Source organism: Hyla sarda, chromosome 4 (assembly GCF_029499605.1).
Source record: "Hyla sarda isolate aHylSar1 chromosome 4, aHylSar1.hap1, whole genome shotgun sequence".
Taxonomy (NCBI): Eukaryota; Metazoa; Chordata; class Amphibia; order Anura; family Hylidae; genus Hyla; species Hyla sarda.
Genome location: NC_079192.1, coordinates 415563448 through 415585005, shown reverse-complemented (window position 1 = coordinate 415585005; position 21558 = coordinate 415563448). Strand labels below are relative to the sequence as shown.

At 44.0% G+C, this 21558-nt stretch overlaps 2 protein-coding genes across 3 annotated transcripts in view; one reads left to right on the top strand and one right to left on the bottom strand.

The window, feature by feature from the left end:
- FKBP4 (FKBP prolyl isomerase 4) overlaps positions 1–7843 on the top strand; it is a 37965-nt gene extending 30122 nt beyond the window's left edge. For both annotated transcript variants that reach the window (XM_056517848.1, XM_056517846.1), the window contains exons 7-10: positions 574–657; positions 2596–2781; positions 5322–5561; positions 7278–7843. In XM_056517848.1, coding sequence (XP_056373823.1) covers positions 574–657; positions 2596–2781; positions 5322–5561; positions 7278–7388 — 621 coding nt within the window. In that variant the 3' untranslated portion in view covers positions 7389–7843. The remainder of the gene's footprint in view (positions 1–573; positions 658–2595; positions 2782–5321; positions 5562–7277) is intronic.
- A 3903-nt stretch (positions 7844–11746) lies between these two features.
- NRIP2 (nuclear receptor interacting protein 2) lies at positions 11747–20283 on the bottom strand. Its single transcript, XM_056517851.1, has 6 exons — positions 19662–20283; positions 16082–16321; positions 14273–14355; positions 13832–13920; positions 12346–12398; positions 11747–12262 (listed from the first exon to the last, which is right to left on the bottom strand). Exons 1-6 carry the CDS (start codon positions 19863–19865, stop codon positions 12143–12145), a joined length of 789 nt encoding a protein of 262 aa, XP_056373826.1. The 5' UTR covers positions 19866–20283; the 3' UTR covers positions 11747–12142.
- Positions 20284–21558: the final 1275 nt, after the last annotated feature.

Genomic DNA, 21558 nt, shown 5'->3' with positions numbered 1-21558 from the left:
ACCACCCCTGGTCGCATGTGGTATTGCATCTCGGCTTGATTAAAGGGGGTATTCCAGTAAAAAAAAAAAAAAAAAAAATGTTTTCATGTCAACTGGCTCCAGAAAGTTACAGATTTGTAAATTACTTATATAAAAAAATCTTCCCGTACTTAACAGCTGCTGAAGTTGAGTTGTTCTTTTCTGTCTGACCACAGTGCCCTTTACTGACACCTCTGTCTGTCTCAGGAACTGTCCAGAGCAGGATTGGTTTGCTATGGGGATTTGCTCCTACTTCATCAGTTCCTGAGACACAGAGGTGTCAGCAGAGAGCACTGTGGTCAGGCAGAAAAGAACAACTCAACTTCAGCAGCTTATAAGTGTTGGAATGATTAAGATTTTTTTAATAGAAGTAAGATACAAATCTGGAGCCAGTTGATATGAATTTTTTTTTAATTTATTTAATTTTTTTAAATCTCTAATACCCCTTTTAAGGATAAAGCTGCAATACCAGACTTGACCCACAAATGGGGGGTGGCGCTGTATGTATAGTAAGCGGCCATGTGTATGTATGTGATGACTCCTCCTCTTCCTCAGGCCAAGGAATCCTGGGAAATGAACTCTGACGAGAAGCTGGAGCAGGGGGCGCTGGTCAAGGAGCGGGGGACGGAGTATTTCAAGGTACACGATGGCTCATCCGGAGCTGCCGCGTGGTCAGCCACGCCCACTATCCATGTGACCTGTTGCATTGCATTATGGGAGATGTAACCTTTTTGGCGTGCAATGAATTGCGCCTTTGCTTTCCGTTAATCCTTTGTATGATGCACTTTTTCCCAACCAGGGTGCCTCCAGCTGTTGCAACACTACAACTCCCAGCATGCCCGGACAGCCGAAGGCTGTCCGGGCATGCTGGGAGTTGTAGTTTTGCAACAGCTGGAGGCACCCTGGTTGGGAAACACTGATATAATGAAAACTTTTACAACTTTCCAAGAAATATATTGGTTCTCAGTTCTGTAACATTTATAAGATCTCTGCTTGCTGGCAGTAAATGAGAATAGACCTAATAGTTCTCTCAGCTGAGATGTGAGATACGTATTTATTTATAATTTTTTTTTAATTTTTTTTACCTGCACTGATACATTGTAACAAACAATCAAGACTACTAAATAAATGTCCCTACCCACCGGATCTCCCAACTGAAGGTTTGTTACAATTGTACCCAGTCTAGACAAGTAAGAAACCTGGACTCCGCACTGGTACATTGTAACAAAAGCAGATTGTTTAGACTGGAAACAATGGTATCAAACCCTCCGGGCATGCTGGGAGTTGTAGTTTTGCAACAGCTGGAGGCACCATGGTTGGGAAACACTGCTCTAAGCCCAAGGGAAGGACAATCCTTCAGCCATGGTTTCCCTATAGGTTTCCTCCACTGGGGTTTTTCCCCTTTCTCCTAAATGTTGGAGGCTGTCCGGGCATGCTGGGAGTTTTAGTTTTGCAACAGCTGAAGGCGCCCTGGTTGGGAAACATTGCTCTGAGCCTGAGGAAAGGGCAATCTTCAGACATGGTTTCCTTAGAGGTTTCCTCCACTGGGGTTTTTCCTCTTTCCTATGTGCTGAAGACTTCCTGGGCATGCTGGGAGTTGTAGTTTTGCAACAGCTGGAGGCACCCTGGTTGGAAATCTATGGTCTAACTGGCACAATTCAGCCACCAGGATGTCTCAGGTCCAGGTTCTGATTTATAGTAACCCTGTGTCATTCATACCCCCTGTTTCCCAACCAGTGTTCCTCCAGCTGTTGCAAAACTACAACACCTGGCATGCCCGGACAGCAACAGCTGGAGGCACACTGGTTGGGAAACACTGCTCTAAGGGAAGGGCAATCCTTTAACCATTGTTTCTCTAGAGGTTTCCTCCACTGGGTCTTTTCCCCTCTCCTAAGTGCTGGAGGCTGTCCGGGCATGCTGGGAGTTGTAGTTTTGCAACAGCTGGAGGCACCCTGGTTGGGAAATCTATGGTCTAACTGGCTCAATTCAGCCGCCAGGACGTCTCAGGCCCAGGTTCTGTTCTATAGTAACCCAGTGTCATTCCTACCCCGTGTCCCAACCAGTGTGCCTCCAGTTGTTGCAAAACTACAACACCCAGCATGCCCGGACAGCCGTTGGCTGTCCGGGCATGCTGGGAGTTGTAGTTTTGCAACAGCTGAAGGCACACTGGTTGGGAAACACTGCTCTGAGCCCGAGGGAAGGGCAATCTTCAGACATGGTTTCCTTAGAGGTTTCCTCCACTGGGGTTTTTCCTCTCTCCTAAGTGCTGGAGGCTGTCCGGGCATGCTGGGAGTTGTAGTTTTGCAACAGCTGGAGGCACCCTGGTTGGAAATCTATGGTCTCACTGGCATAATCCAGGACGTCTCAGGCCCAGTTTCTGTTTTATAGTAACCCTGTGTCATTCCTACCCCGTGTCCGGGCATGCTGGGAGTTGTAGTTTTGCAACAGCTGGAGGCACTCTGGTTGGAAAACTACAATTACTTACTTACTGCTACAATTCTGTCTCCAGGACACTGGTTGCCGCCTCAGGCCCTGGCTCTGTTTTATAGTAACCCTGTGGTCATTCTTACCCCCCAGGCCGGCCGCTACCGCCAGGCCATCATTCAGTACAAGAAGATCATCCAGTGGCTGGAACACGAGTCCGGACTGTCCGAGGACGAAGCGGCCAAGTCCAAGTCCCTGCTGCTGGCGGCTTCTCTGAACCTGTCCGCCTGCTACCTGAAGCTGAGCGAGTACCGGCAGGCTCTAGAGCACTGCAACAAGGTGAATGGGAAATCTGCTTTTCAGAAGACCTTAAAGGGGTACCCCGCTGGGGGGGAAAAAAAATTCAAATCAACTGGTGCCAGAAAATTCAACAGATTTGTAAATTACTTCTATTAAAAAATCTTAATCCTTTCAGTACTTATGAGCTGCTGTATGCTCCACAGGAAGTTGGATAGTCCTTTCCAGTCTGACCACAGTGCTCTCTGCTGCCACCTCTGTCCTGAGGACAAGCAGATCCCCATAGCAAACCTCTCCTGCTCCGGACAGTTCCTGACATGGACAGAGGTGTCAGCAGAGAGCACTGTGGTCAGACAGAAAAAAAAACTACAGAACTTCCTGTGAAGCATACAGCAGCTGATAAGGACTGGAAGGATTAAAGGGGTACTCCGGTGGAAAACTTTTAATTAATTTTATTTTATTTTTTTTAAATGAACTGGTGCCAGAAAGTTAAACAGATTTGTAAATGACTTCTATAAAAAAAAATCTTAATCCTTCCAGTACTTATTAGCTTCTGTATACTACAGAGGAAAATCTTTATTTTTTTGAATTTCTTTTTTGTCTTGTCCACAGTGCTCTCTGCTGACACCTGATGCCTGTATAAATAAATAATTTCCTCTGTAGTATACAGCTGCTAAAAAGTACTGGAAGGGTAAAGATTTTTTAATAGAAGTAATTTACAAATCTGTTTAACTTGCTGGCACCAGTTGGTTTTAAAACATTTGTTTTCCAGCAGAGTACCCCTTAAAAAAATTATTTGTGAGATTTCAAGAAATTGCTGAAACAATTATTATTTTTTTTAAAAACTTTTGTCAGGTCGATACCATTGTAACGATAACCAATTTATATATATATATATATAATAATATATATAATAATATATATATATATATATATATATATATATATATATATATATATATAATATATATATATATATATAGATAAAGATACCATATATCTCTATCTATCTATCTATTTTTATTTTTTATTTTTTTACTATGATTAAAAAAAATTATATTTTTCTTTTAATCTACTTATTCTGACCCCATAACTTTATATGATTTTTCATTTTTATTGTAAAAATTTAGGGGTTGATGTGACTTTGTTTCTTGTTTTATTTTAATAATTCAGACAATTCCGCATGCGTCAATACCAAATATGTTTGGTGGCATGCGTCAATACCAAATATGTTTGGTGCTTTTTTATTTTTTTTTATTTTTTTTTATTTTTATAATTTTTTATTTTTTTTTGGGGTGGGGGAGGAGGGGGTAGGATGTGTTTATATTAAAAAGAAAAATGTATGGGTTCATACCAATTTCCTATGGCAGTGGTCTGTATGTTCACATGGGGGGGGGAGCCTCCAGCTGTTGTAAAACAAACTCCCAGCATGTACTGACAGACCATGCATGCTGGGAGTTGTAGTTATGCAACAGCTGGAGGCACACTGGGGAAACACTGAGTTAGTGTCTGTTACCTAACTCCGTGTTTCCCCACCAGTGTGTCTCCAGCTGTTGCAAAACTACAACTCCCAGCATGCACGGTCTGTCAGTGCTTGCTGGGAGTTGTACTGTAGTTTTGCAACAGCTGGTGGTACACGTGTTGGGAAACACGGAGTTAGGTAACACCCTAACTTAGTGTTTCCCCACCAGTGAGCCTCCAGCTGTTTCAAAAGTACAACTCCCAGCATTTACTGACAGCTGAAAGGCATGCTGGAAGTTGTAGTTATGCAACAGCTGGAGGGGCACAGTTTGGAGACTACTGTGCAGAAGTCTCCAAACTATAGCCCCCCCCCCCAGATGTTGCACAACTACAACTTTCAGCATGCCCAGACTGTCAGGCATGCTGGGCATTGTAGTCCTGCAATATCTGGCCCTTTAGATGTTGCCAAACTACAACTCCCAGCATGCCTGGACTGCCTGAGCTTGCTGAGAGTTGTAGTTTTGCAACATCTGAAAGGCCACAGTTTAGAGACCACTGCACCGCATGCTGGAAATTGTAGTTTTGCATCTTCTAGACCAGTGTTTCCCAACCAGGGTGCCTCCAGGTGTTGCAAAACTACAACTCCCAGCATGCCTGGACAGCCTTCGGCTGTCCAGGCATGCTGGGAGTTGTAGTTTTGCAACATCTGGAGGCACCCTGGTTGGGAAACACTGTTCTAGAGGGCCAGGTCAGATCACTCACCCCGGATCATTGCGCAGCACGCCGACTCTGCCGCAGGATGCCTACGGGTAAGCTGAACACTGCTGCCCATCGCTAGCCTACCACCCCCCCGCTCCCCCTTGTCGTCAACAGGTTAAACTAGTGAATAAATAAAAAATAAATAAAAACGATGTAAATTTAGTGTCCTTGTTATCGTACTGACCTGAGGAGCCCTCATGTTGGTCTGTGGAGGGCAATTTCCTATGATGACACTGGGGGGCGCTGTCAGTAATATTGTGGTGTTATTTAGTGTGAGTATTTGCACCCTATGTTGTACAGATGTGGAAGTTTGTCGGTTTTGCCCCTGTAGACTTAACCCTTGCCTCTCCGTCCTTCATCAGGCGCTGGAATTTGACGCCAACAACGAGAAGGGCCTGTTCCGCAGAGGCGAGGCGTACGTGGGGGTGAACGAGCTGGAGCTGGCCAAGGACGACTTCGTGAAGGTGATTCAGCTGTACCCAGGGAACAAGGCAGCGCGGGCGCATCTGACACAGTGCCAGCAGCGCATACGGGAGCAGCACCAGCGAGAGAAGATCATCTACGCCAACATGTTCCAGCGGCTGGCCGAGAAGGAGGAGAAGGTGAGGGGCACGATGGGGGTGTGTAATACCACCTCTGTCCACTGGTGGTGCCGGGTATTACTGACCTGCAATACCACACATAAGATGTGGACAGGTGTGGCGCTCTTTTTATCAGGTGATTGTATTGGCTGCGTGTATTGTTTCCTGGACTGCAGGGAGGCTATCATGTCCTCCAATATGCAGGGAAGTCACTTCCCCCAGAATCTAAGATGGGGTTAGGGCTCTGCTCGGGACAGCGGGGAGGTTGGGGCTCTGCTCGGGACAGCGGGGAGGTTGGGGCTCTGCTCGGGACAGCGGGGAGGTTGCGGCTCTGCTCGGGGCAGCGGGGAGGTTGCGGCTCTGCTCGGGGCAGCGGGGAGGTTGGGGCTCTGCTCGGGGCAGCGGGGAGGTTGGGGCTCTGCTCGGGGCAGCGGGGAGGTTGGGGCTCTGCTCGGGGCAGCGGGGAGGTTGCGGCTCTGCTCGGGACAGCGGGGAGGTTGCGGCCCTGCTCGGGGCAGCGGGGAGGTTGCGGCTCTGCTCGGGGCAGCGGGGAGGTTGCGGCTCTGCTCGGGGCAGCGGGGAGGTTGCGGCTCTGCTCGGGGCAGCGGGGAGGTTGCGGCTCTGCTCGGGGCAGCGGGGAGGTTGCGGCTCTGCTCGGGGCAGCGGGGAGGTTGCGGCTCTGCTCGGGGCAGCGGGGAGGTTGGGGCTCTGCTCGGGGCAGCGGGGAGGTTGGGGCTCTGCTCGGGGCAGCGGGGAGGTTGGGGCTCTGCTCGGGGCAGCGGGGAGGTTGGGGCTCTGGTCGGGGCAGCGGGGAGGTTGGGGCTCTGGTCGGGGCAGCGGGGAGGTTGGGGCTCTGGTCGGGGCAGCGGGGAGGTTGGGGGCTCTGGTCGGGGCAGCGGGGAGGTTGGGGGCTCTGGTCGGGGCAGCGGGGAGGTTGGGGCTCTGGTCGGGACAGCGGGGAGGTTGGGGCTCTGGTCGGGACAGCGGGGAGGTTGGGGCTCTGGTCGGGACAGCGGGGAGGTTGGGGCTCTGGTCGGGACAGCGGGGAGGTTGGGGCTCTGGTCGGGACAGCGGGGAGGTTGGGGCTCTGGTCGGGACAGCGGGGAGGTTGGGGCTCTGGTCGGGGCAGCGGGGAGGTTGGGGCTCTGGTCGGGGCAGCGGGGAGGTTGGGGCTCTGGTCGGGGCAGCGGGGAGGTTGGGGCTCTGGTCGGGGCAGCGGGGAGGTTGGGGCTCTGGTCGGGGCAGCGGGGAGGTTGGGGCTCTGGTCGGGGCAGCGGGGAGGTTGGGGCTCTGGTCGGGGCAGCGGGGAGGTTGGGGCTCTGGTCGGGGCAGCGGGGAGGTTGGGGCTCTGGTCGGGGCAGCGGGGAGGTTGGGGCTCTGGTCGGGGCAGCGGGGAGGTTGGGGCTCTGGTCGGGGCAGCGGGGAGGTTGGGGCTCTGGTCGGGGCAGCGGGGAGGTTGGGGCTCTGGTCGGGGCAGCGGGGAGGTTGGGGCTCTGGTCGGGGCAGCGGGGAGGTTGGGGCTCTGGTCGGGGCAGCGGGGAGGTTGGGGCTCTGGTCGGGGCAGCGGGGAGGTTGGGGCTCTGGTCGGGGCAGCGGGGAGGTTGGGGCTCTGGTCGGGGCAGCGGGGAGGTTGGGGCTCTGCTCGGGGCAGCGGGGAGGTTGCGGCTCTGCTCGGGACAGCGGGGAGGTTGTCTCTTCTCAGATGATTTATCTGCCCCTCAATCACTTTCCCTTCAGGAATCGGCAAAAGTTGCAAAGGAGCCGCCCCCACCCGGTGATGTGGAGATGAGCGACGGAACAGAGGAAGCGCAGCAGAGTGAAGCGCCAGGACATGCAGGCTGTTGCTAGGGGGGCGCTCTGCCTGCGCAGCACATTGTGGGATGGGAGAGGGGAAGACTTATTAAAGAGGAGGTCGCGGTTGTCTCCGGACTGTGACGCTGCCAGCCGCCATGGCCTCTCTATACGATCTCTTCATTCCAGCCTCTTCACTCATTATCTCTCAGGATTTCTACCTCCTCCAGCCGCTCGCACAGTGGGGCCCCCTAGTGGGCACAATCCGGGGGGCGTCCCCTGTGGTTGGTGGCTCTTGGGTTGGGTGCTGTTGTTTCTTAACCCCCCGCCCCCAATCTTCCTGTTTGGACTCTTCTACATGTTAGTCCTGTTCATCCATTTGCCCCTTGGAGGGGCCCTCACAGCGGGGCCCCAGACCTGACTTGAATCTTGAGGCAGCGACTTTGTGTTTTGTTCTTTTTTTTTTTTTTTTTTCTTTCTCTTTTTTTAATTTGTAAAATGTTGATTTTCCTGTAAATAAATAAATAAATGTCTATATTATCGTGGGCTCCACTAGATCAATTAGATAAAAGGATTAAGTGGTTCAGCAGCTGAGGCGGTGTGTACGATGATGTTCTGCAGCAGCCGGGGTGTTATGATGAGTTACGCAGCAGTTGCTGGGGTGTGTATGATGTTCTGCAGCAGCTTAAGGGTGTATAATGACGTTCTGCGGCAGCTGACTTGTGTAAAAGGAGGTACAGCAGCAGCAGAGGTTGGTTTGGTGAGGTTCTGCAGCAGCTGTAGTTTGTGTGTATGTGTGTGTTATGGGGTTCTGCTCCAGCTGAGGTGTGCATTTATGGGGTTCTGCAGCAGATGGGGTGTGTATGAAGATGTTCTGCAGCAGATGGGGTGTGTATGAAGATATTCTGCAGCGGGGGGGGGGGGGGTGTATGATGAGATATACTGCAGCTGCTGTAGTGTGTATGACAGTGTTCCCCAACTAGGGTGCCTCCAGCTGTGTCAAAACTAAAACTCCCAGCGTGCCCGGACAGCCTTCGGCTGTCCGGGCATGCTGGGAGTTGTAGTTTTGCCACAGGTGGAGGCACCCTGGTTAGGAAACACTGGTGTATGATGATGATCTGCAGCAGCTGAGTTGTAGTTTTGCCACATCTGAAGGCACCCTGGTTGGGAAACACTGGTGTATGATGATGTTCTGCAGCAGCTGAAGTCGGAGGTACAGCAGCAGAGGTCGGTTTGATGATGTTCTGCAGCAGCTGAGTTGTAGGTTTGCCACAGCTGGAGGCACCCTGGTTGGAAACACTGGTGTATAATGATGTTCTGCAGCAGCTGAGTTGTAGTTTTGCCACATCTGAAGGCACCCTAGTTGGGAAACACTGGTGTATGATGATGTTCTGCAGCAGCTCAGTTGTAGTTTTGCCACATCTGAAGGCACCCTAGTTGGGAAACACTGGTGTATGATGATGTTCTGCAGCAGCTGAGTTGTAGGTTTGCCACATCTGAAGGCACCCTGGTTGGGAAACACTGGTGTATGATGATGATCTGCAGCAGCAGAGGTTGGTTTGAGGAGGTTCTGCAGCAGCTGTAGTTTGTGTGTGTTATGGGATTCTGCAGCAGATGGGGTGTGTATGATGATGTTCTGCAGCAGCTGGGATGTATATGATCTACAGTAGCTGAGGTGTCTATTAGTGTATTCTGCAGCAGATTGAGCACAAATGCTGTGTGTTACACAATACAGCTGCTGAAGAACCTCTTTGAGTTTCCCCTCTGCGCTCCAATCTTGGTCAGGTCGCGTCCCTCCACTGCAGATTATCGCCTCCCATCAGTCACTGATCCGTCAGGTGCAGATCGTCTCAGTAATGCTGCAGGGAGGGGGAGGGGACATTCATCAGCACAGAAGGTCACCCAGGAACTCCCTAATCACACAGCAGGCCAGGACACCCAGCTTTCCCATAGTCCTGCATGGTGGTAATTCAGCAATAGCAGGTGGAGCTGAATTATATCCCCTTCAATATGTCACCTATCTGAAGTATAAATAATATTTCTAAGCTTCTATGAATGGTTGGAGCAGAGCTGCAGTGTAAAGCATGGGCGGACGGGCAGCACAGCAGCCCCTGATAGGAAACTGAAGCTTTCCTTATTTCCTGGGATTTGCCCCTGGTGTTCTCCATGTTACAGATTGACATTAGAATCCAGTTTTATAATAACCGTCAGCCTGCGGGGGGCGATGACGGGCGGTGATGGATGGCGGAGCGGTGGTCTCCCCGCGTCTGTAATATAACAGGACATTTGTTCTTCTTATTATACCGCCATTTAGTGTTCCCTCCGGTTCCATTCGTCTCGTCTTCATATTACGTTCTCAATCTTCTTCCTCCATCTAAGAGGACGGTGGAGAATTTATCTGGTAAGTGTTATTAGCGCCGTGAAGCAGGGGATTGTGGGTAATTATCTCCTGTAGAACATGAGTCCCTCAACACCGTGTACAGAAACCTCAGCTCTGACAAGACTCCGTGTTCCTGCAACTTTCCTGGGAAATCTTATCACTGTGTATATGTTTAAGGGGCCTAAAACAAATCCAGCAAGGAGAGGAGCTGCAGTGTACAGCAGAGAGGACTTCAGGTGTGATGGGCTGACGGTGATCACCCAGATAGGAAGACAAAGGGTTAATAGGCAACCATAACCTGAAGATCGCCCAGTGGAGTCACATCGTCTATAGAGCAGTCACATCATCCATACAACAGTCACATCGTCCATAGAGCGGTCACATGATCTATAGAGCAATCACATCATCTATAGGGCAATCACATGATCTATAGAGCAATCACATCATCTATAGAGCGGTCACATCATCTATAGAGCAATCACATCGTCCATAGAGCGGTCACATGATCTATAGAGCAATCACATCATCTATAGAGCGGTTCAAATCATCTATAGAGCAATCACATCATCTATAGAGCGGTCACATGATCTATAGAGCGGTCACATCATCTATAGAGCGGTCACATGATCTATAGAGCAATCACATCATCTATAGAGCGGTCACATGATCTATAGAGCAATCACATCATCTATAGAGCAATCACATCGTCCATAGAGCGGTCACATGATCTATAGAGCAATCACATCGTCCATAGAGCGGTCACATGATCTATAGAGCAATCACATCATTTATAGAGCGGTCACATCATCTATAGAGCGGTTAAAATCATCTATAGAGCAATCACGTCATCTATAGAGCAATCACGTCATCTATAGAGCGGTCACATCATCTATAGAGCAGTCACATCATCTATAGAGCAGTCACATCATCTGTAGAGCAAGCACACGATCTATAGAGCGGTCACATCATCTATAGAGCAATCACATCAGCTATAGAGTGGTCACATGATCTATAGAGCGGTCACATCATCTATAGAGCAATCACATCATCTATAGAGCGGTCACATCATCTATAGAGCAGTCACATCATCTATACAGCAATGACATCATCTATAGTGCGGTCACATCATCTATAGAGCGGTCACATCATCTATACAGCAATGACATCATCTAAAGTGCGGTCACATCATCTATAGAGCGGTCACATCATCTATAGAGCAGTCATATCTATAAAGCAATCACATCATCTATAGAGCGATCACATTATCTATAGAGCGATCACATCATCTATAGAGCGGTCACATCATCTATAGAACAATCACATCATCTATAGAGCGGTCACACGATCTACAGATCGGTCACATTATCTATAGAGCAGTCACCTCATCTATACAGCAATCACATCATCTATAGAGCGATCACATCATCTATAGAGCAATCACATCATCTATAGAGCAATCACATCATCTATAAAGCGGTCACATCATCTATAAAGCGGTCACATCATCTATAGAGCAGTCACATCATCTATAAAGTGGTCACATCATCTATAGAGCAGTCACATCATCTATAGAGCGGTCACATCATCTATACAGCAATCACATCATCTATAGAGCGGTCACATCATCTATACAGCAATGACATCATCTATAGTGCGGTCACATCATCTATAGAGCGGTCACATCATCTATAGAGCAGTCATATCATCTATAAAGCGGTCACATCATCTATAGAGCAATCACATCATCTATAGAGCGGTCACATCATCTATAGAGCGGTCACATCATCTATAGAGCGATCACATCATCTATAGAGCGGTCACATCATCTATACATTGGTGCCCAACCCCAGTTTGAGTTGGCGCCCCGCCCTGATTATTCCCGCTATGGCCGCGCTGACACTTCATCCTATATGTTTACATTTCTCTCGCTCCATCTTTTTGGCCTTAGCAGCAGCAGACTGACACTGAGCCTCCACCACATACAGGATATCAGTGTGAACAGCAGCCAATAACAAGCTGACACCTCATCATAATACAAAAAACATTATTCTTATTGGCTTATAAAGGCGCAATGGCCAACTCCATCATCTGCATCTCGTAATGTATCAAGCAATGGATGGGGCAATTGGCGCAGACCCCAGAATGTGGATGGTAAAGTGACGGTGACATGATACACCAATGGGGACACTGCGAACAACTTCAGACATTACAAAACAGTAAAGAAATGCCCCGTTCAGCTGTCCTTACACCCCAAAAGGGGAGGGGCTTGTCAAATAATCGCCAGGGCATCCGGCGCCGCTCGTCTCAGTCCTCGCTTCTTCTCCAAGGAAATTGGCAGATCAGGCCTAGGGCCCCCAGCACTGTATCTGCCCCCGTTTGTCACAGTTGTGCTTTATCTTGTAGTTCTTCCATCTGGCCAGTAGTTGGCACCCTACTGATCAATGGGATCGGTCACAGCTTCGGTCTTCCCTGTCTGGGCCCAGGAATGGTTCATGAACGGTATCTCTTGGGTCGAGGTCTTCAGGACGCCATGCTCCAGGTCAATGCAAGTCTGGAAGGGAAGAAAGAGGTTATGGTATGTATCAGTGTCGCCCCCTATAGGACACCGTGATATATAGGACGCAGTGAACTTACCTTGAGTTTTATCAGTGTCTCCAGCCCCATACAGAACTCAGCAGCGTCGTCATCTGGAGACATAAAAGACGCGATAATATTACAGCTGCCAGCATGCTGGGATTTGTAGTTCCACAACACCCAGAGAGCCGCATGTTGAAGGTCACAAATATAAAGTGAGATATGATCACTTACAGGCACAAACCCGGAGGCTGCACTACCGAGAGAGTCTGATGACATTGATACAGGCCAGTGTTTCCAAACCATGGTGCCTTCAGCTGTTGCAAAACTACAACTCCCAGTATACCCGGACAGCCTTCGGCTGTCCGGGTATGCTGGAAGTTGTAGTTTTGCAACAGCTGGAGGCACCCTGGTTGGGAAGCACTGATGTAGACATACAAGTATATGTGCAGGCATTGGTGTAGACCAGTGTTTCCCAACCAGGGAGCCTCCAGCTGTTGCAAAACTACAACTCCCAGCATGCCGGGACAACGGAAGATTGACTCCTTATCTATAGTTATGTCTTCTACTCTAGTAACATCCAGAGCTGCATTCACAGTTCACTTAGTTGCCATGTGCCTACTATATATCAGATACTAAACAGTACAATGTCCTCTACTCTGGACCTCTCCTACTATAAAATCATAAAATTTACTCTCTAGTCACATCCAAAGCTGCATTCACAACTCTCATACTTGAACAATGAACTGACATACAAATCCTTCATCCCTACAGGAGATACCAAGTGATCATTCATTTTTCTTCCACATCAGACTCCTCATATAAAGAAGTCTATGTATTTCCCTCTAGTCACATCCAAAGCTGCATTCACAACTCTCATACTTGAACAATGAACTGACATACAAACCTTCATCCCTATACTAGATATCATGTGATCATTCATGTTTCCCCTACACCAGACTCCTTCTTATCTATAGTTATGTCTTCTCCTCTAGTCACATCCAGAGCTGCGTTCACAGTTCTCTTAGTTGTCATGTGCCTACTATATGTAGGATACTATACTATACATTGTGACTAAAAATGTACCCTCTAGTCACATACAAAGCTGTGTTCACATTTACTCTCCCACTATATTATCTATAGTTATGTCTTCTCCTCTAGTCACATCCAGAGCTGCGTTCACAGTTCTCTTACAATAGACTGACAGATAAACCCTTCATCCCTACAGGAGATACCATGTGATCATTCATTTTTCCCCTACACCAGACTCCTTCTTATCTATAGTTATGTCTTCTCCTCTAGTCACATCCAGAGCTGCGTTCACAGTTCTCTTAGTTGTCATGTATTATATATCAGATACTATACAGTACATCAGTGTTTCCGAACAAGGGCGCATCCAGCTGTTGCAAAACTACAACTCCCAGCATGCCCGGACAGCTGAAGGCTGTCCGGGCATGCTGGGAGTTGTAGTTTTGCAAAAGCTGAAGACACCCAGGTTGGGAATCGCTGATATAGTCATACTTAATAGGTATATGTGTGGCCGTACCCACAATGGCGGCTTTACAGGTCAGCGTGGCTCCGCCCAGTTTCACCTCCACCGCTATCTTCTCCTCTGATCCGTTTGTGACCTGTAACCTGAATTGAAATATAATACAATAAATTCCATATAAAAAAAATATAGGATTTTAGGGGCGCAATTCCACCAATGACCAGCGGGTGCAGCATTTCCCAGTTTATTTGTAGACTATATTAAGGAGGTATTCATACTACACATCTGTGCATTGTGCTGTATGGGAATTTTATTATTTTATATTATTATTTATTTTACATTATGATTTATTTTATATTATTATTTATTTTATATTATGATTTATTTTATATTATTATTTATTTTATATTATGATTTATTTTATATTATGATTTATTTTATATTATTATTTATTTTATATTATTATTTATTTTATATTATGATTTATACTATTCTTACCCCAATCTTTTCAGGCAGGATTTAGAGATGTGGTTTTCTCGCCGTTCCGTGGACAACTTGGCGTAAACGTCCCAGGTACTGACCTAAACGGTGAACGGCAGAACATTCAATCAATAGACAAGGGACTTTTTATAATAATAATAATAAAAAAATAAAAAAAACATTTACCCACCAAGCCAGCTGACTGAATGCATCCATGCGGAGATTAGTATTGAGATATATAATAACTAAATAAATATATTCTAAATGAATAATAAATGAGATATATAATAAATAAATAAATAAATATGTTCTAAATAAATTATAAATGGGATTTATAATAAATAAATAAATAATAAATTAGATATAATAATGAAATAAATATATTCTTAATAAATAATAAAAGATATATAATAAATAAATAAGTATATTCTAAATAAATAATAATAAATTAGATATATAATAAATAAATATATTCTAAATAATAAAAGATATATAATAAATAAATAAGTATATTTTAAATAAATAAATGAGATATATAATAAATAAATAAATATATTCTAAATAAATAATAAATTAGATATATAATAAATAAATAAGTATATTCTAAATAAATAAATGAGATATATAATAAATAAATATATTCTAAATAAATAATAAATTAGATATATGATAGATAAATAAATAAATATATTCTAAATAAATAATCAATTAGATATATAATAAATAAATATATTCTAAATAAATAATAAAAGATATATAATAAATAAATAAGTATATTCTAAATAAATAAATGAGATATATAATAAATAAATATATTCTAAATAAATAATAAATTAGATATATGATAGATAAATAAATAAATATATTCTAAATAAATAATCAATTAGATATATAATAAATAAGTATATTCTAAATAAATAATAAAAGATATATAATAAATAAATATATTCTAATAAATAATAAATGAGATATATAATAAATAAATATATTCTAAATAAATAATCAATTAGATATATAATAAATAAATATATTCTAAATAAATATTAAAAGATATATAATAAATAAATAAATATATTCTAAATAAATAATAAATTAGATATATAATAAATAAATATATTCTAAATAAATAATAAATGAGACATATAATAAATAAATATATTATAAATAAATAATCAATTAGATATATAATAAGTAAATATATTATAAATAAATATTAAAAGATATATAATAAATAAATAAGTATATTCTAAATAAATAATAAAAGATATATAATAAATAAATATATTCTAATAAATAATAAATTAGATATATAATAAATAAATATATTCTAAATAAATAATAAATGAGACATATAATAAATAAATATATTCTAAATAAATAATAAAAGATATATAATAAATAAATTTATTCTAATAAATAATAAATTAGATATATAATAAATAAATATATTATAAATAAATAATCAATTAGATATATAATAAATAAATATATTCTAAATAAATAATAAAAGATATATAATAAATAAATTTATTCTAATAAATAATAAATTAGATATATAATAAATAAATATATTCTAATAAATAATAAATTAGATATATGATAGATAAATAAATATATTATAAATAAATAATAAATGAGACATATAATAAATAGCACCATCTACAGGATGGAGATAGGAACTGCACCTTTCGAAATAAGATCTTTGGTACTAATTTTGCGTCATTAGCAGAAATGGCCACTAGATGAAATTTTACAATAAAGAGTCTTACTTTACAGCCTGTTGTGAAATGTAACCAATTAGGCATTTTAGTGATATGTTCTTCTCACCTTACAGGGGACAAGCAGCACGTGTCCTCTCCAGTCCTCCTCCTCCTCCTCCTCCTCCTCCTCCTCAGGTTGTTTGGTCGGCAGCTGATCTGGACTTGTTTCCTCACTATCCAGGTTGGGGGGTCTTGTCTCCATATTAGGGGCCTCCTGACCACACAGGAAGGGGTCCTGGAGGAATCCGCCGGTCTCCTTGACTGGGCTGCCCCCCAGGAGCCGCCTCTGGATCACAGTGTACGGTTGCTGAAGCCAAAACACAAAGCGAATTAGTAGAACAATGAACGTGTCCGGTGCCTTTACCCACTGATCCACATCCGCATTCACTGACTCCAAGGCTGTGATTCCATTCCAGCAGATCTAGCTCTGAACTGATAGATGCCTATAAGTCTTTAACCCTCATGGGTCCGCTTCTTTAAAGGTTTGATCTCCTTTACCACTGAGCCACCCATTGACTCCTAATATTGAAAAGGTCCCTTTATCAATGATCCATCCTCATGAATAACCAAATCTAAATAATGCCCCCCTCCCCTCCCCCAGCTACATTCACAGTCATTGCTTCCTGATCAGAGAAAAGAGCCTGAACTATGAACCCTTTAGCACTGATCCACCTTTTTATATTTAACATTTAACCATTACTGTGCTGCCCTACCACAGATTTGACCTCTGACACATCCTATTTAGCCTTCACATTGACCCTTTTCCAACCGGTGATACTTGATTTCTGGATTGTGTTTCTTTACCACTGATCCATTTCTGGACACTTCACATCTAATCCGTCCTGTGTCACTGATCTACGTTTGTACTTCTATCTGTAGTGTTCTGTAGTGTCTTTACCGCTGATCCCTCTTCTGTACTATAATCTTTTACCACTGATCCAGCTTAAAAAGCTAAAATCTGAATGATACGGTGACCCTTTACCACTGATCCAGCTCTAGATGTCTAGTGTATGTCTTAACTGTACTATGATCTTTTACTACTGATCCTGCATGATTGGAAACATCTAATTCCTACGGTGACACTTAACCACTGATCCCTCTTTTTTTAAAACTGTACTATAATCTTTTACCACTGATCCCACTTAATACCTTGTATCTGAATGGTACAGTGACCCCTTTCTCATTAACCCCTCTCTTGACGGTTTATCTTTTGTATACAATGATCCTTTACCACTGATCCATCTTGATATCTTATATCTAAATAGGACGGTGCCACTGATCCATCTTAAGATATCCCAACTGAATTAGGAAATTTAACTATTGATCCTTCAAGGTGGAAAAAATATCTGAACCCTATAATTTATCCATCTCTATATGCAAACAGTGCTGTGAGCCTTTACCACTGATCCCTCTGTATAGTTCATATGCGAACACTTATGTAACCCTTTACCACTGATCCCTCTGTATAGTTCATATGCGAACACTTATGTAACCCTTTACCACTGATCCCTCTGTATAGTTCATATGTGAACACTTATGTAACCCTTTACCACTGATCCCTCTGTATAGTTCATATGTGAACACTTATGTAACCCTTATCCACTGATCCCTCTGTATAGTTTATATGTGAACACTTATGTAACCCTTATCCACTGATCCCTCTGTATAGTTTATATGTGAACACTTATGTAACCCTTTACCACTGATCCCTCTGTATAGTTCATATGTGAACACTTATGTAACCCTTTACCACTGATCCCTCTGTATAATTCATATGTGAACACTTATGTAACCCTTTACCACTGATCCCTCTGTATAATTCATATGTGAACACTTATGTAACCCTTTACCACTGATCCCTCTGTAAAGTTCATATGTGAACACTTATGTAACCCTTTACCACTGATCCCTCTGTATAGTTTATATGTGAACACTTATGTAACCCTTAACCACTGATCCATTGCTAGATACTTCATATCTCACCTGTATTATTTGTTACCAATGATCATTCTTGATAGATATTATCTGAACCTTACTGTAACTTTTTACCACTGATCCATCTCTGGTTAATAAGTGAATTGTATTGTTGCTCTTAACCACTGATCATCTGTATAGTTAATAGTTACATGATTCTTCTGCCGCTGATCCACCGTATTAGTATTTTATTACCCTTAACCTCTGATCCATCTCTTCACGCTTAATACCTATAATGCATTGTATCCCCATTACCACTGATCCACCCCCTATATTGTTGCACTATTAACCCCCTCCCTACTGATCTGTCACCGATCCATACTAAATATTTACACTCTCTGAACACTGATCCATTATTAGATGCTTTATATCTGATCTGTACAATATTTTACCACTGATCCATATCTGGGTCTATTTACTACTGATCCCTCTGTATAGTTCATATGTGAACTGTTACATAACCCTTTACCACTGACCCATTGCTAGATAGTTTACATCTTCCCTGTATCCTTCTTGATAGGAAATATTTGAACTCTAAAGTAACATTTCCCCACTGATCCATATGTAGTTAATAAGTGAATTGTTCTATGACTCTTTACCACTGATCCATCTGTATAGTTCCTATGTGAACCATTACATAACCCTTCATCACTGATCTTTTGCTAGATACTTTATATCTCCCCTGTATTATGTTTTACCACTGATCCTTCTTGACTCCTACAGTGACATTTTACCACTGATCCTTCTTGACCCCTACAGTGACATTTTACCACTGATCCTTCTTGACCCCTACAGTGACATTTTACCACTGATCCTTCTTGACCCCTACAGTGACATTTTACCACTGATCCTTCTTGACCCCTACAGTGACATTTTACCACTGATCCATCTCTGGTTAATGAGTGAATTGTATTGTGACTCTTCACCACTGATCCATCTGTATAGTTAATAGTCACATGATACTTCTCCCGCTGATCCACCTGTATAGTTATTTTCTGACCCCTAACCTTTGATCCATCTCTAGTTAATAAGTGAATGGTTCTATGACTCTTTACCACTGATCCATCTGTATAGTTCCTATGTGAACCATTACATAACCCTTCATCGCTGATCTTTTGCTAGATACTTTATATCTCCCTTGTATTATAATGTTTTACCACTGATCCTTCTTGACCCTTACAGTGACATTTTACCACTGATCCTTCTTGACCCCTACAGTGACATTTTACCACTGATCCTTCTTGACCCCTACAGTGACATTTTACCACTGATCCTTCTTGACCCCTACAGTGACATTTTACCACTGATCCATCTCTGGTTAATGAGTGAATTGTATTGTGACTCTTCACCACTGATCCATCCGTATAGTTAATAGTCACATGATTCTTCTCCCGCTGATCCACCTGTATAGTTATTTTCTGACCCTTAACCTCTGATCCATCTCTTCACGGCATCGTAACCCATTACCACCGATCCATCCCCCCTTATTGTTGCATTGTTAACCCCTTCCCCGCTGATCCGTCACCAATTAATATGTACAATAACTGCTCGTCCCCTAAATATCCGTATCCGCAGTGAGTCCCCCCCCTTCTGCCCATCGCAGGGCACTTAGGAAGGTGTCCCGCTCGGGTCTTACTCCGTCATCTTGCCCTCTTAGCCGCCGCTCCACTTACCAGGTCCTTGGAGGTGCCGAGTCTACGCAGCTGATCCAGAGGCAGCAGATCCGCAGAATCCTTGTGCACGAACTGGGTGGCTTGTTTCAGGCGCCTTTGCTGGTGCAGGATGGCGGAACTCCGGAAATCTTGCTCATTTTTGGGGGGATCTCTGGCTCCGGTGTCTTTCCCCGGACCCAGGGGGGGCGGCCTCTGAAAGCTCATGGTGCAAGAGAGGAGACTGCGCCCTCCTGCAACTTACGGCTGCTTCCCTGCGCGGCGGCGCTGCGGTCGTCACCGTCTTACTGCCTTTGTTCCCTCCGCAATGTAAAGGATGGGTCTTTCCTCTCTGGTATTCTGGGGATTCCTCTATGAAGCCCCCTCCTCCCGCTCTGCAGAGATTCCCTGCTCCGCACCCCCTCCCCTCTGCCTGGTCTCCTAGAAAAGAGTCACGTCTGAGCCGCAGCACCGTGGACGCAAACGTATTCTGCCGCGCCAATCCTATAAAGTGACGCTCTGCACAGGGGGGGACACTCTGCATAGGAAAATAGCTGAGGGCTTAAAGGGGAATTCCATCCAGCAGATACTAAAACCTGTCATAATAAAAATACATCTGATCTGCCGGCAGCAGGTTATAGAGCGGGAGGAGACGAGCAGATTGATATATAACATCATGGGGAAAGAGTCAGGAGAACTGATCGATTTGAATCTCTGCTCATTCAGGCTAATTAGTCAAGTGGGCGGTCCTAATTAGTGATTGACTGATACTTGTGTATGTATATAGAAAGAGCTGTCAATCACTGACCTAGGACCAATTTACTACTTAAAAGATTCAGTAGAACTTGTAATTTATCGATTGAAATCTCTGCTCTTTCTGGGCTAAGTAGTCAAGTGGGCGGGCCTATGTAGTGACTGACAGCTACCTATGTATGTTTGCCTATTAAGAGAGATGTCCATCACTCACTGGTACCACCCACTTGACTATCTAGCCCAGAATATTCAGAGATTTCAATTCATAAGTAACAAGTTCTACTAAATCTTTCTAAATAGTCAAGTGGGCGGTCCTATTTAGAGATTAACTCTATAGGCACACATACACAGAGAATATTCAATCAGTGACGAGGTCTGCCTACTTGACTACTTAGCCCAGAACGAACGGAGATTTAAATTTTCTGTCATTTATTCATGCAAATCTCTGCTCATTATGAACAAATTAGTCAAGTGGGCGGTCCTATTTGTTGTACGTGTAGAGAGCTGCCAATCACTGACTGGGAACACCCACTTGACTACTTAGCCCAGAATCAGCCCAGAGATATCAATCGATAATTTCTACTAAATCTTTTCTATGTAGTCAAGTGGGCGGTCGTATTTACTGGTAAACTCCATAGGCGCACACACACACAAAGAACTGCCAATCACTTATTAGGACCACCCACTTGACTATTTATCCCAGAACGAGCAGAGATTTACATTTTCAGTCATTTATTCATGCAAATCTCTGCTCATTCTGGACTAAGTGGGCAGTCTTACTTAGTGTGCCTATAGAGAGAGCTGTCAATCACTGACTGAGACCGCCCACTTGACTAATTAGCCCAGAATCAGCAGAGATTTAAATTGAAAAGTTACAAAATTCTACTGAATATTTTAGAATAGTAGTCAAGTGGGCGGTCCTATTCAGTGATTGACAGCTAACTTTGTATGTGTGTCTGGAGCAGTGTTTCCCAGCTAGTGTGCTTTCCAGCTGTTGCAAAACTACAATTCCCAGCATGCCCGGAGTTGTAGTTTTGCTACTGCTGGAAACACACTGGTTGGGAAACACTAGCCTAGGGAGTAGCTGCAAATCACTGACTATGTGATTAGTAGTCAAGTGGGCGGTCTTGACTGACAGATAGCTAACTGTGTCTGTGTGCCTATAGAG